General features: G+C 35.5%; 1 protein-coding gene across 1 annotated transcript in view; it reads left to right on the forward strand.

Annotated features, from left to right (window-relative positions):
• The window catches only part of LOC115628990 (prolyl endopeptidase FAP), an 87,232-nt gene that overhangs the window by 56,943 nt on the left and 15,349 nt on the right, over positions 1-14,940 (forward strand). Inside the window, exons 4-5 of the mRNA XM_030525271.1 lie at positions 953-1,067; positions 1,158-1,252. Coding sequence (XP_030381131.1) covers positions 953-1,067; positions 1,158-1,252 — 210 coding nt within the window. The remainder of the gene's footprint in view (positions 1-952; positions 1,068-1,157; positions 1,253-14,940) is intronic.

The raw sequence follows: 14,940 nt of genomic DNA on the forward strand, positions 1-14,940 counted from the left end.
CAGCACTAAAAAATTGTATTGATATGTAAAAAGTTTAAATGAACAATAATTATAGCTTATTAATATATATACACGTTACTATTTTAAAAGAGTCTATAAAGGGAATCTAGATATTTCTAACAAAGATTTTTATTTATTTACTATACATAATTTAACATTCATTTTAATGTGTGAAGAGTATTAAATTACAGAAAATTGCAGCCAACAAAATTTTATTTTATTTGTCAGCTTTTGACGAACAAATGTTTTTATTTTTAAAGCATTATTTCCTAACAAAGTTACAACTAAGCATACACAGATGTACATTTACGTTTTGATTATTTAGTAACTTAATAGGTATAGGTATTATATAGGCAGGCTTTGTAAAAAATACTGATATATGATATAAATTAGGTTCTAGGAATAAGGCATAACAGCAAAAAATGTGGATTACAAACTTTTGAAAATGTAGGGTTACTGAAACATTCTAGTAGGTGTCCTTGCTCAGCTCTAATCATCTAACAGGCAATGCACGATTCCCGTATATGACAATTTTCCAAATTCCTGCACCAAAAAACAAGCAATTTTGTTTCGATATGTAAATAAATATTTTAGTTTTTGACACACACACACACGCAAATACACATTGGAAGACACACCCACACCACCACACAGTTGCAAATAATAATAACAAAATTGAAATTGTGCTCGACGTTTTGTGTAAATATGTTTTACATGCTCTCATTTTTGTCTTTTGTCTGCTTTGTGTTCTTTTATTGTTGTTGTATTTTCCTTGTATTCTTTTTATATTCGCGTGTTTCTTTTATGTACTACTATATATGGTGTATATGTATGTAAAAAATTAAAAAAACAAAAAAATAAATGTACGTGCCTGCCCTCCACGCCCGTTGTCTGTCTGTATGTATGTATGTGTAGAAAACGACATATAAAATTTCTGCATTTATCAAAAAAGGTTCTGCTCACGCCCCCCGATGAAGGTCCACGCGTCAAGGGGCAGCGCATCAAGCTGCAGGATATTGTCGATGGCCTTTTCGTGCCACAACGCGCCAACGGCAGCTGGATCGATGGTAAGTGGCGCTCCACTTAGCGGCCTGCTACGGGCTTGCTTTCTCTGAGAGTCTATTTTAATTTCCGCCCCACGTTTCTTGCACCTGCAGCCGAGGAGTTTCTATACCAGGACCACTTGGGTCGCATCTGCCTGCTGAATGCAGCCAATCGTACGGAACGTGTACTCATGTCGAATGTGACATTCGTAAGTACTTAACATTTATTAATTCATTCGTTTATCTGGACATTGCACGTATCTGATTCATCCTAGCTTAATGTTCTATGTACAATATAAGTGTGTGTGTAGTGCTCTTACATTTGAGCATTTATTTTTGGCAAATGTTATCGCGCTCTTAGGTCACCTCGGATAAGCAGCCGTCGCATCGTACGATTATGCCGTTGTTTCTTATCTTATTATTGCACTCACGCATATGCAAAGCATTGTTGGTAGTTTAGTAAGTTCGGCTTCGGCTAAGTGCAGCTTCACGTTACCTAGCGGCGCGCCGATCGAACATTAGTACAACGACTATTGAGCAGTGCTGACGTTTATCTCTTTTGTGCGTATAAAATATAATTAAAAGATAAAGCACATGTACATATTACGCAACACCTAAGTGCAAGTGGTTCCTGATTTATTTAAGCCCAGAACCGGAGCATTTGGAAGTTCATTATTGTGCAGTTTTGTGAATTTTGGCCAGGTAAGGGAAGTTTGTTCAAGTCGGCCAGAAAGTCAAGTGATTTCTTTTATTCACAGTGCCTCGCGCCTTTGCTGGGCCACTAAAAACTGTTTTGCTGGGCTTTGAAACCTTTGGTAGAGCACCTGCATCGTGCCTGGAAACACGTTTTGGGCTGGTTTAAAATCGAACTTTGATTGTGCAAAGCTATCGTGCTTGGAAAACTCTTTTACTAGACTAACCATAAGTGCCTCGAAACCTCTCCGCGCTTTGTTTTTTCAACGGCTGTACTAGTTGATACCAGATTCCGAAGAACGGACTCCGCATTGCCACTCCAAAGACAAGCTGCTAGTTTTCCAACTATGTGTTAGGCACATACATACTACTTTATGTTAGTTTTTTTTTGAGGCAGAAACGTGGCCTATTTCAAAAGAATTTGCACATTCTATTAAATTTTGTGCTGCGACACAAAAGCCACTAAAAGTTACTTGCGGCAACCAAGATGTTGTAATGATTTAATGCTTGCATAATTTCATCTATAAAACAAGATAGAACGCTACAGTCGAGCAAGCCCGACAGTAAAATAGCCTGTACTCTCCACAAAAAAAAAAAAATTAAAAAAAAAATAAAAAAATAAATTAAATTATTAAAAAAAATGAATGAATGAATGAATTAATTAAATTAAATTAGAATACATGTTTATGTTCAGTTTAAACAGCATACATTTACATCACGTACCTATGCGTGTTTATATGCGTGTATGTATGCAGCACAAAGTTGAACCAAAGCAGCAACAACAACAACAGCTGCGGGCAGCGCTGCCGACAGAGCTGCAGGCAGCGCATGAGCAGCGATTTTACTTATGGCTATAGTTTTCTTCAGAATTGACCTATCATGATGAAATTTGGCACACCGACACATTAGTACTAACTGGATGTATCTACCAAAATTGATTTCAAAATTCCGAGAATTACGGAAGTTATAAGAAAAAACACGAATTGCGGGGGAGTGGGGGGGTGCATCGAAAAAAAACTCAAACTCGTACTTTCTCGGCCTTAGGAGAATATGGAAACCAAGTTTGGTTTTTCTAGCTCTTATACTTTCTGAGATCCTTGCGTTCATACGGACAGACAGACGGACAGACGGACGGACAAGGCTATATCGACTCAGCTTCTCATCCTGATCAAGAATATATATACTTTGTGGGGTCTGCCACGCCTCCTTCTGTGTGTTACATACATGCGCACAAAACTAGTATAGCCTTTCACCCTTTGGGTACAGGCTATAATTAGTTTTTTTATCTTAAATAATGATTTAGTTTAAATTCTTTTTTTTTCTTTTCTTTTGCTATCGAACATAAATTTCGCATCACTACAAGGTTAAAGTTAGGAAGTATTTAGGTAGTTTAAGATCATTAATATTATTTTTTTGTGCCAGCAAGTCCTCTTGAGTTCAACGACGGCAGTGCATGGTAAGTGATTTACATTTTTATTTGATCTTTTGACATCATACTTTCCAATCTGATCTAATTTGCAATTTACGTTCGATTTCACCTTTACCGTTGAAATTTAAATGAATTTTCTGTAATGTTTTTTTTAATAACGTACCTATGAACATTGTTTTGGAATATTACTTACTTTAGGAATTGATACGTTGCAAACTATTTAATATGCTTATAAGAGAATGTTTTTGAATTATAAATTATGATAATATATGCCTTTAACTTTGATATGAAGTCGTAAATTTCCTTTCGCTGGTCCATCACTATCTAAGATGTCATCGCCAAACCAAACTTAAAAGTAGCGTCAAGTTGCTATAGGGGCTACCGACCATGATTCTTATTTCCGGTATACCAAGGTAGGGTAGGTACAGAATAGGGTATAACAACATCTAATACCCTAGAAGCAATATACTCTACAGTAGTCTGTCTGTCCGCTTCTATCCTGATTGGGGGAACAAATCCGAACACTCAATTTGCTTGTTTTGATAGTTTTGTTTATTGCACTTAATTTCTTGTAGTGGTGTGTCCGCTATGGTAGGAGGAGAAAGAACCCCACCCCGTCCGACGAGCTAAGTTAGAGCAACGCAAGAAGTGCACGCCTCGAATCCTCCATAGCACAGGGAGAGAACGTAGTGCACACTCGTACTCACCCTCCTTCTTCACAAGTAGCTCCAAAATTTGGGGCTTGCTTAAAAAAAAAAAAAAAAAAAAAAAAAAACTGACACCTGCACGCTGCACCCGTGGCTCGCTTTGTGGGACATGTTCTCTAACACACATAACACCCCGCACACTACAGTGTTTGCTCGCTCCTTATCTGTGAGCAAACTAAATATTTGCGCCAAGTTATTTATGACTGCCAACGCAGCTGGCAGTCCAGTGGAGATGAGAGTGGTACGTGATTGTGCGTGTGAAATGTAATTGTTATTATTAATTTAGATTAAGCATATTTGTCGTCCACCAATTCGTTAGCTTATAGCCCGTTTTATGACTCCAACTAGCCAGCTTACTTAGGGTATTCCTCCAGCACATCTTCTTCACTTCATACATTGCATTCTGTCTCTATTCTCCACTCCATTCACCAATTCCTGCATCTTGCCCAATAATTTTACTGTCGGGCCTAACGCATCCATTCAATTTTTTTTTTTACCGATATCAGGGCCCTGAGTCGACTATAAACAATTATTAAATATAAAGCGGGGCGTTAAAGCGGTGTTGCAGTTATAGTATTTTCAATATGAACTGCTTCTTAGGATAAGGATCCCTATTAGGATAAATTGGAACAGAGCTAGGTATATTTACTGCCTCGATCGGAACAGACGAATTCAATATCGTGAGCCGCTTGATCACGTCCCCTGCCTTGGCGGCTTGCACGAAATAGCAGTCGCTGGGGGTGGAGACGCCTACACGCACGCTATCTGAAGTGCACACACTTGACTTGGCAGCGCTGCCAATTGACACAGACAACAACAACAACAGCTACAAAAACGATACAATGCTGCCAGCTCGCCAGTTGGCAATCGGGCGTAGAAGCGAACGCACAACGCACAAAAGTAGGCAAAACTTTTCCAAACCAAAGGAAACAAATGGCTGTGGGGAGGCATCGTGAACGGCGCCCATAACGATAAAAGGGAAAAGATTTTTATGTGAATGGCTTGGTAAACACGCGCCCATGAGTGTGTAGGTAAAGCGCTTTCTAATGAATAATGCGAGCGCTAAAATTGAAAAACAAACAAATAAAGGAGCCAAATGTTTATGATATAAGTGGATATATCTACAAGTATGTATTGGCTGGGACTCTAACTGGGTTGGAGTCTGAGTCTCATCCCGTTGCCAACTTTCGCCGCAGCTGCCAACTTTTGTTTTGTTTGCTCGTCTTTGTATGTGTATGAGTGCGTCTCGGAACTTTTTGGGGAGGCGTGGTAAGAGAGATGCTGTGGCAACAAGTGCGACAAATGGCAAATGGCAAAATTTCAGGCGTCATGCAACATGCAAAGCGATAAGTAGTTGTGTCAACAGTTTATAGACAAATGATTAATAGGCAAATGAAATGAGCAGCCGAAATGCTAGAAACACAAACAAAATGGATAGTGGCAACGATTTATTTATCCATATAATTGAAATGTGTGAATGCAAATAGCATTGCCATGGCATTTGAAGTGGCAAGAAGCAAGCTCTTTGCATTACAACTAAGAAAGTTCTTTGCTTGTCTATGTATCTATGGCATGCAGTTGTCATTGCCATTAAGATACTTTATATATAACAAAAATCGAATACATGTTAAGTCAAGTGGTAACTGAGTTAGCAGCTAATTGGTGCTTTTTCATTTTCTTTGCCAATATTTTGATGGGCTATTATACTTTTCAACTCAAAAAGCATTACGTTCGATGTAGCTGGTATGCACATATAACGCTTTGCAGAAAGTTTAAGTGAATGTAGATCGGTTGAGCTACTCTGAAATGGACAAATGTTAGGAGTAAGAAAACTCAAATTAAAAGTAATATTTATTTACTTTCAGGCGAATTTCGCATTTCCATGTAAGATTCTACCGTAAGGTTGTTTTGGCGTTTGGTAGGAACCTTTGCATTCTTGATTTCCATAAAAGCTGCTTGGTGGTGTTGGCTGTGATTCGATGTTCGGAACAATGGAATGAATGTCGCTAATTCATTTTAAATTAAGTGAATACGCGAAGCAAGGCAGGTGTCGTTTTTGAAGGATACTCCACGCCTTCACAATATTTGCGTTATCTGTCACAATGCATTATGGTCCCACAGCGGCATAAAATCGAAAAATTTCTGAAAATATTTGTGGGATATAAATACAATTTTAATAAATAGACAACCCAATTAGAATAAAACCTTTTTTTTGAGCTTTGTTGCAACCCTGTTAATTTGGCGCGCTCATGAACTTAGCTGATCGGTGACAGCCCTGGTATTTGCAAATTGGAGGAAACTTTTTGACAACTTTCGCTTATCATGAAAGTCGTTCTATTTGTGTAAAAATAAAAGTATAAGTATGGAAAGCAATGATCATGGTATGTAAAATAAATTTCTAAGCCGTATCGTGACGTCATTCTATGTGTGTTCGTGTTATCTAGTATTTTGTGTGTGTCTATTTAGCAGGAATGTATAACAAAAGTAATTGTGTTTTGTGGAGTAATACTTTCGCAGAGCGCGTCAGAGCGTGGAGATAACAATGTCAATGTCCTAACAAAAGTAGACAGATTCATAATTATTAAGTCTCCCGTTTTCGGAAAAACCGCTTTCATTGCAGCAAAACTCGTGTTTGGGCACGTAGAAATTATTGACATTTAGAGCACCAACATAGACTCAGTATATATTGCAGAAAATTAAAGTAAAAGTCGTAGATGAACATAATACTATGTTGATATCGGAAAAACTAAAAGCCTTTGCCAATTATATTAAAAACCACAAGCCGAGTTGTAATGAAACTCTATAGAAATTCCTAAAAACACACGAATTGTTTTGCTTTTAACATGGTTGTAGAAGTTGATGGTCATTTTGAGTATTGATTAAAAACGCTACAGTCAAACTCTACGAGCAATGCCGACAGTGAATTACCTTGTACCCAGACAAACTTCCGGCACTAAGTTATATGCGTCCCTAGCGGAAGCAAAAGGAAGAAGAAGAAGAGCGAACTAGATGCTGCAGTTTGTAGGCATAGTACTGGACTGAAATTGTTTCGCTAATAACTTTTCTATAAATTGATCGATTTCGATGAAATTTAAAACAAAGCTAGATAGTTTTAAATAAAATCCGCATGAAAAGTTTTGTGTATGTAGCTTTCGAAATGTGGGCAGTATTGACAATATTCTGTATAGCAGAGAGCCATAAATGTGGATTTGGGGCCATAGTGCAATGCATGCAACTTTATGGGTGATGTTCCAAGCGTCTAAAGCATTTTTCAATGTTTCTGGAATATTTTCAGCGCTATTGTTAGGCTCGGATTCCAGTTTCTTTGTCGACAGTACAATAGACTTTTGTTTTATAATCTATGGTGACGATATGGCTAGTGAAGTTAATTAATTAATTAAACTTAGAACACTTACGACACTTTGCTGTTGATTTATCCGTGGATGGAATAGAAAAATTCCATGCCTTCGAAAGTCCCTTTTTCCTTTTTTTGTCCTCCACATGGCCGAATGCCGTACCTACATACATACAATTAAATAAGAACATTTAAAATGTCAGGCATGTCAGGCGTGCATACAAATGTGCTGCCGCCCGTGTACACACATGTATGAATATAATATATGTACACACTTGTACATATAGTACATATCTAACGCATATACACATTTATGGATACGTCTATGCAAAATTGTGTTTTCTTACCATTTGAACGCTTTAAATATCGATCCATAGTCCAATACAATAAATCACAGCCAACACCACCAATTTTAATATAAATAAATTGCTTATAATATAATTAATAAATATACGAAAAATAGGCCAATCTCACCTTGCATATCCACCGTTTTGATATTTAGGAATGTGAATGCAAGGTAATGGCATTATCGATATATCAACCAAAACTATTGATATTGTAAACAAATCATTACTATTTAAATCAAATTAATGTTGTATAGTATATACTTGGACATTGTGCAATACATTATAAATCACTAAAATTAAGAATAATTATACATACTAAAAAATACTACGTTAAATTAAAATAATGCATAAGCAAACAATATGGTAACGCCTGTAAAAAGAACAAGCTGGCAACTCAAAATGATAAAGAAGGGGAGTTGAGTTTGGAAAAAAAAGCGTACGCATGTAAAGAAGGAGAGCTGCTTACAAAAAAACGGAAATTAATTAATAAACTTAAATAAAGTATAAGATAAGAAAAATCATAAAAAGGGCAAAGCTTTTTATTCACCCTTACAATAATCAGAAGTGGTGCAGAATCAAATAAACAATCGCCTACTCAACGCTAAAACGCATTTATAAAAAGAATAGAAAGAAAATGATGAGTGACAAGGATTTTGACAAATACACCGCCGACGGCCTAAGATGGTTGTTAAAAACATATAACTGTCCAACGAATGGAAATAAATCTTAATTAATTCAGAGACTGATCGATGCCCAAAAGGATGACGAAATATTGCGAAATAAGCACAGTACTGGAGTCAACGGCAGCAAGGGAAACGCGAAGGAAGAAGTAAAAAAGCAAGAAAACGAAAGCGACAACGAAAGCGACTACGACACAAAGCAAGATAATGAAACAAAAAATGACAACATGTTTAGTGAACAAATTCTGAGTAATTACCAAACACCGTTAAGCAAATACAATGATATGAGTGACATCGTCATAGTAAACGAAAAAGACACAAACGAAAATGATCAAAGCAACGATAGTAAGACCAGGGATGACAAAGAAAATAAGTTTTCCAACACAGAAACGCCGAAACGAGATAATACGGAAACTACAACAACCAAACAACAAAAATAACATTGTAAAAGCGAAATCTGAAAAAGAGGATTTAATGCTAAGGGAGATAGAGGTATTGAAACGAGAACTACAAGCCACAATGCGTGAAAACGAAATATTACAATTATTGGTCAACAACAGTGCAGTTCCAGCATCCTGCAAAAGCATTCCGTTTACACAACTCAAGGAACTAGTGTCTGAATTTGATACAATGGGAGGTGACACAGACATTCCATTGTTCAAGCAGCAGATTTTTTCGGTACGATCTATGTACAATTTGGACGAAAACAACGTACGTGCACTCATCGCCAACCGTCTCAAAGGCAAAGCCGTAAAATGGTTACAAAGCCGAAACGATTTGATGACAATCCCAATCAACGAATTGCTCAATGAGATGGAATCTGTTTTTCAAAACAGGGAAAGTCTCCTATCACTTAAACGTAAGTTTGAAAAGAAGACCTGGCAACTTAATGAGTCTTTCCAAGAATATTTTTACGAAAAATTAATATTATCAACTAAATTAAACGTCGACAAAATTGAGTTACTCGAGCATATAATTGATGGCATTCCAAACTACAATCTACGTACTCAAGCCCGTATGCAACGTTTTAAAAATACAACGGAACTACTTGATGCTTTCAAAAGCATACAATTGAAACCAGATTATACACACAAGATGGATAACAAGCAGAATATCGAGCCTTCAGCCAACGCAAATAGTCGTCAAATGCTTCAACTGTAACTCCAAAGGACATATGGCCCCTGAATGTCGCAAGCCCAAAAGAACACCTGGAGCGCGTTTCGTTTGCAACGAAATGGGCCACATTTCAATAAACTGTAGCAAACGCAACGACTTGGAACTACGAGAAAATATGAAAACCAACAACCAGTATGTAAGACTTATAGAGTACTTATTTCTTAACAATACTAATGACATCATTAAACACCCTTTAGAAACACTAATTGACACTGGAAGCCCTGTCAGTTTAATATGTGAGGAGAATGTACCCAAGAAACTTATTGAAGACTATTCTTTTGTTCAAAATTATTACGGAATAAATAAAAGTAAACTTATAATCATTGGAGTAATAAAATGTAAAATCAAATTTGAAGATTTAGAATATAATAAAGAACTCTTTGTAGTTCGCAATGAAACAATGCAATATTCAGCTATATTGGGAACTGATTTTCTACAAAAAGAAGGATTTGTATTAGTAAAAGAAGACCAAATATTTAGAAGGGTAAGCATAGGAAATCAAACTAAATATGATAAAAAAGATAATTCAACAGAAGTAGCCGAAACGATAGAGCACAAAATAAATCAAAACAAAGCGAATAAATATATCGGTTTTTATGATAAACAAACAGAAAGGGCTATAGAAAAATGTGTAACAGAAGAAATGCGATCTGCTCAAGAAAGGCTCACAGCAATAGAAGAATGTAATAATTTAATGGCTATTGATATAAATAGCGATGGAAATTACCCATTGATTAACAACACTAACATACATATAAACGACAAGACAAAATTACAAGAAATATTTGTTCAACATTATTTAAAAAGTATCCGTCCTGAAAATCCAGCTACCAAATGTCAGTTAAAATTAAATCTAAATAATGTAAAGCCTTTTCACTTCAAACCTAGACGCTTATCATACAAAGAAAAAGAACAAGTGCAACAAATTATAGACGAGCTATTAGAAAAGAAAATTATAAGGCCAAGTCATTCTGAATATGCGTCACCGGTTGTACTAGTAAAAAAAAAGAGTGGAGACATTCGGTTATGTGTAGATTATAGGACGCTTAACAAAGTTACACCCAAAGATAATTACCCACTGCCACTAATCGAGGATCTTATTGATAAACTATCAAACAAAGAAATTTTTACATTGTTAGACTTAAAGAGCGCATTCCACCAGATAGATGTTCATGAAGATTCAGTTAAGTACACATCCTTCGTGACTCCGTTAGGCCAGTTTGAATACTCCAAAATGCCCTATGGCCTAAGAAATGCGTCAGCAACATTCCAGCGATTTGTCAACTATGTATTCGATGATATGATTAGACTAGGAAAAGTTGTCATATACTTAGATGACATCATGATTGCGTCGAAATCAGTTGAAGAACATCTTAGTACGCTAACGGAAGTATTTAAAAAATTAACATTAAATAAATTAGAGTTGAGACTAGACAAATGTAAATTTATGGAAGATAAATGCGAATATTTAGGCTATATAATCTCGAAAGAAGGAATACAGCCAGATAAGAAAAATATTGAAGCCATAACTAATTTTCCAATTCCTAAAAACTCCAAAGAAATCCATAGCTTCCTAGGGCTCTGTTCCTATTTTAGAAAATTTATCAAAGAATTCTCTATACAGGCCAAACCACTGTATAACCTTATTAAAAAGAATTCCAAATTTCAATTCAATGAAGAAGAAATACAATGTTTTGAAAAACTTAAAAAAAAATTAATCGACGCACCAATACTCTCTATATATGATGCTTCACACGAAACTGAGCTACATTGCGACGCCAGTTCAATCGAATTTGGGGCAATATTATTGGAAAAAAAACTTGATGGCAAAATGCATCCAATATTTTATTTTTCGAAGAGAACCACTGAGTGTGAAGCAAAATATCACAGTTTTGAATTAGAAACGCTGGCCATAATTTACGCGTTACGAAGATTTAAGATTTATCTACATGGAACAAAATTCAAAATAATAACAGATTGTAACTCATTATCGTTAACCTTAAGCAAAAAAGAAATTAATCAAAGAATTGCTCGTTGGGCCTTGGAGCTCGAAAACTATGACTACGAAATTGTCCATAGAGATGGACAGAAAATGAAGCACGTTGATGCACTAAGTAGAATATCCAATATACTTGTATTGGGAGAGAATACGTTTGAACAAAATCTTTCCATTTGTCAAAACGAAGACACGGTTATATGCAACATACGCAAACAATTAGAAGAAAAAGAAAGCAATCTGTATGAAATGAGAAACGGACTAATTTACCGCAAATTCAAAGGCAGAATACTATTTTATGTACCTAATAATATGGAACGAAACATTTTAACACTTTATCATGACCAAATGGGACACAGAGGGTGTGAAAAAGTATACAATGCAATAACAAAGTCGTACTGGTTTCCCAGGTTAACTGAAAAAATCAAAGAACACATACGAAATTGTCTAAAATGCATAACATATTCACCGAAACTTGGTAAACGTGAAGGTTTACTATGCAGCATTCCTAAAGGTGATACACCATTTGAAATGCTGCATATTGATCATTTTGGGCCCATAAAATCACAAAAAGGACAAAAGAGACATGTACTACTAGCAGTGGATGCCTTTTCGAAGTTTGTTAAACTGTATGAAACAAAATCTACGGACTCTAAAAGTACAATTAAACATTTATCCGATTATTTCAAAGCATATAGCAGACCCAAGACTATAGTTTCTGACCGTGGAAGTGCATTCACTTCAAAGGATTTCGAAGAATTTTTATTGGCTAACAACGTAAAACACATAAAAGTAGCAACAGGTTCTCCACAAGCGAATGGACAAGTGGAACGTATAAATAGATGTTTAGGACCAATGTTGGCTAAATTAACAAGTGCAGGAACCACAAAATCATTAGATAATATACTTCCAGAAATAGAGTTTGCCTTAAACAACACTTTGCACAAAAGCACGGGTACCACCCCAAGTGAGTTATTATTCGGAGTAAGTCAAAGAGGAATTATCATAGACTTCTTAAAAGAACAACTAGACGACAGAAAACAAGATAGAAATCTTATTGAAAGTAGGTCCAAGGCTAGAGAAATTATGGAAAAAAGTCAAAAGTACAATGAACTATATAAAAACAAACGTAGAATCCATAAAACATATAGAAAAGGAGACTACGTAGCTTTAAAAAATTTTGTGAGCATACCCGGAGCATGCAAAAAAATAATACCAAAATATAAAGGACCGTACAAAGTTAATGAGATACTACCAAATATCAGATATGTTGTATCAGATGTCGAAGGATTTCAATTAGCACAGGTGCCTTACAAAGGAATCTGGGAAGCAGCCAATATGAAACCATGGATGAATATGGAAAATCATACGTCACAAAAAGTAAGTGAAAAGTCAGATTCAGAGGAAGAAATTGAATGTTATACGTCAGAAAAAGTAAGTGAAAAGTCAGATTCAGACGAAGAAATTGAATGTTATACGTCAGAAAAAGTAAGGGAAAAGTCAGATTCAGAGGAAGAAATTGAATGTTATACGTCAGAAAAAGTAAGGGAAAAGTCAGATTCAGAGGAAGAAATTGAATGTTATACGTCAGAAAAAGTAAGTGAAAAGTCAGATTCAGAGGAAGAAATTGAAAGTTATATGTCAGAAAAAGTAAGTGAAAAGCCAGATTCAGAGGAAGAAACAGAATATTATATGTTAGATAAAGCGAGTGAAAGATTAGACTTAAAGGAAGAAAAAGAAAAGACAATGTCAAGTAAGGGAAGAATAAAATCAGGAAATAGGAATACTAAACCAATATTAGAAAAGAAAGATAATGTAGCGCAAAATGTAGTAGAAGAAGTCGAAGCGGGTGAACCAACAAAATCAATCAAAGGATCAATAGTAGATATAGGAAATCCTAAACCTGAGTCAGAATATGAATCTTACAATTCAGAAGAAGAAAGTGAAAAGGCTATTTTAAAAAACAGGTGCAAAAAATCGAAAAAAATACGAGACAGTAACGAAGCACTTGCAGAAACTCAGAAATATTGCTTAAGAAATCGACCTACGAAAAAAAATATTAAATTCATTTAAACACATGTATACACATAAAGTTAAATAAACGACAGGGTGTGTGATATCATTACCTATTGAAATAAGCAAATAATCGGGACGATTAAATGTCAGGATAGCCGAATTGTAAACAAATCATTACTATTTAAATCAAATTAATGTTGTATAGTATATACTTGGACATTGTGCAATACATTATAAATCACTAAAATTAAGAATAATTATACATACTAAAAAATACTACGTTAAATTAAAATAATGCATAAGCAAACAATATGGTAACGCCTGTAAAAAGAACAAGCTGGCAACTCAAAATGATAAAGAAGGGGAGTTGAGTTTGGAAAAAAAGCGTACGCATGTAAAGAAGGAGAGCTGCTTACAAAAAAAACGGAAATTAATTAATAAACTTAAATAAAGTATAAGATAAGAAAAATCATAAAAAGGGCAAAGCTTTTTATTCACCCTTACAATATTAACAAAAATTTAAAACCATCGATACTAATGATATCGATATTTTCTACACAAAAGCTTTCTTAGCCCCAATATTGCTTGTGTTGTTGCGTACGTGTAATTTAATGCAGTGTCGTCTGGATCATTTATCGAAAATGCCAACTCGTTATCTAAGTACAATGCGCGCCATTTTTGTGTATGTGTGAAAAGATAACAGCTCTTCATTATTGTTCATCTGCTGTGGTCGTTTGAATGGGATCCCATGAGCATTCCATTAAATTTCAACAAGTGCACTGTAAAGTAAAAATGAGAAAATAAAACTCGCCGTCGAAACCAAGGGTGAAAAAAACAGCAGAAACATTGAAAACCAAACATTTAAAGCATGTTGGTATCCCATTGTTAAAATATGTAGAAGAAACACAAACACGCATTCCTACACGAGCACGTTGCGCCGGCTGATGAAATCATAATGAATTTTATTTCACCAAAGTCTACGATGGACAATTTTAAATAAAAGCACTGTTAAACCAAAAAAGTAATAATAATAATATAATAAATATATATAATAATATATATGAATTTTACATAATAATAATAATACGTCATAGCCCAACCCAAGGTATGCGCCAATCGCCGCAGTTCTCAGACCAGTTTTGTAAGTTTAATTCCTAGTCATTTTATCTTCGGATATTATAGAATTGTCACCATTGATACCATTGGTATATTGTACACGATAGGTATACAAAACACATATCAAGTGGATCGAAAACCCCTCCGGAGCACGTCTGGAACAACTGCTTTTGCCAACATTTGCGAATAGGCGGTCAACGGAAATTGAAATGAAAGCGTCTGTGATGCTATTGCTATTGCTTATTGGTTTTGCACTTTCAAACTTACTTAACGACAATCCAAGTTACCGTCATGACGACAAGATACTCCGTCGCCAGACCCCGGCTCAGAAAACCAAAACAGCAACTGTGCCCAACATGCCAACTGAAGTAATGCAAACAGA

The sequence above is a fragment of the Scaptodrosophila lebanonensis genome, unplaced genomic scaffold, assembly GCF_003285725.1.
Source record: "Scaptodrosophila lebanonensis strain 11010-0011.00,11010-0021.00 unplaced genomic scaffold, SlebRS2 tig00000131-arrow-arrow-pilon, whole genome shotgun sequence".
NCBI classification, from domain to species: Eukaryota; Metazoa; Arthropoda; class Insecta; order Diptera; family Drosophilidae; genus Scaptodrosophila; species Scaptodrosophila lebanonensis.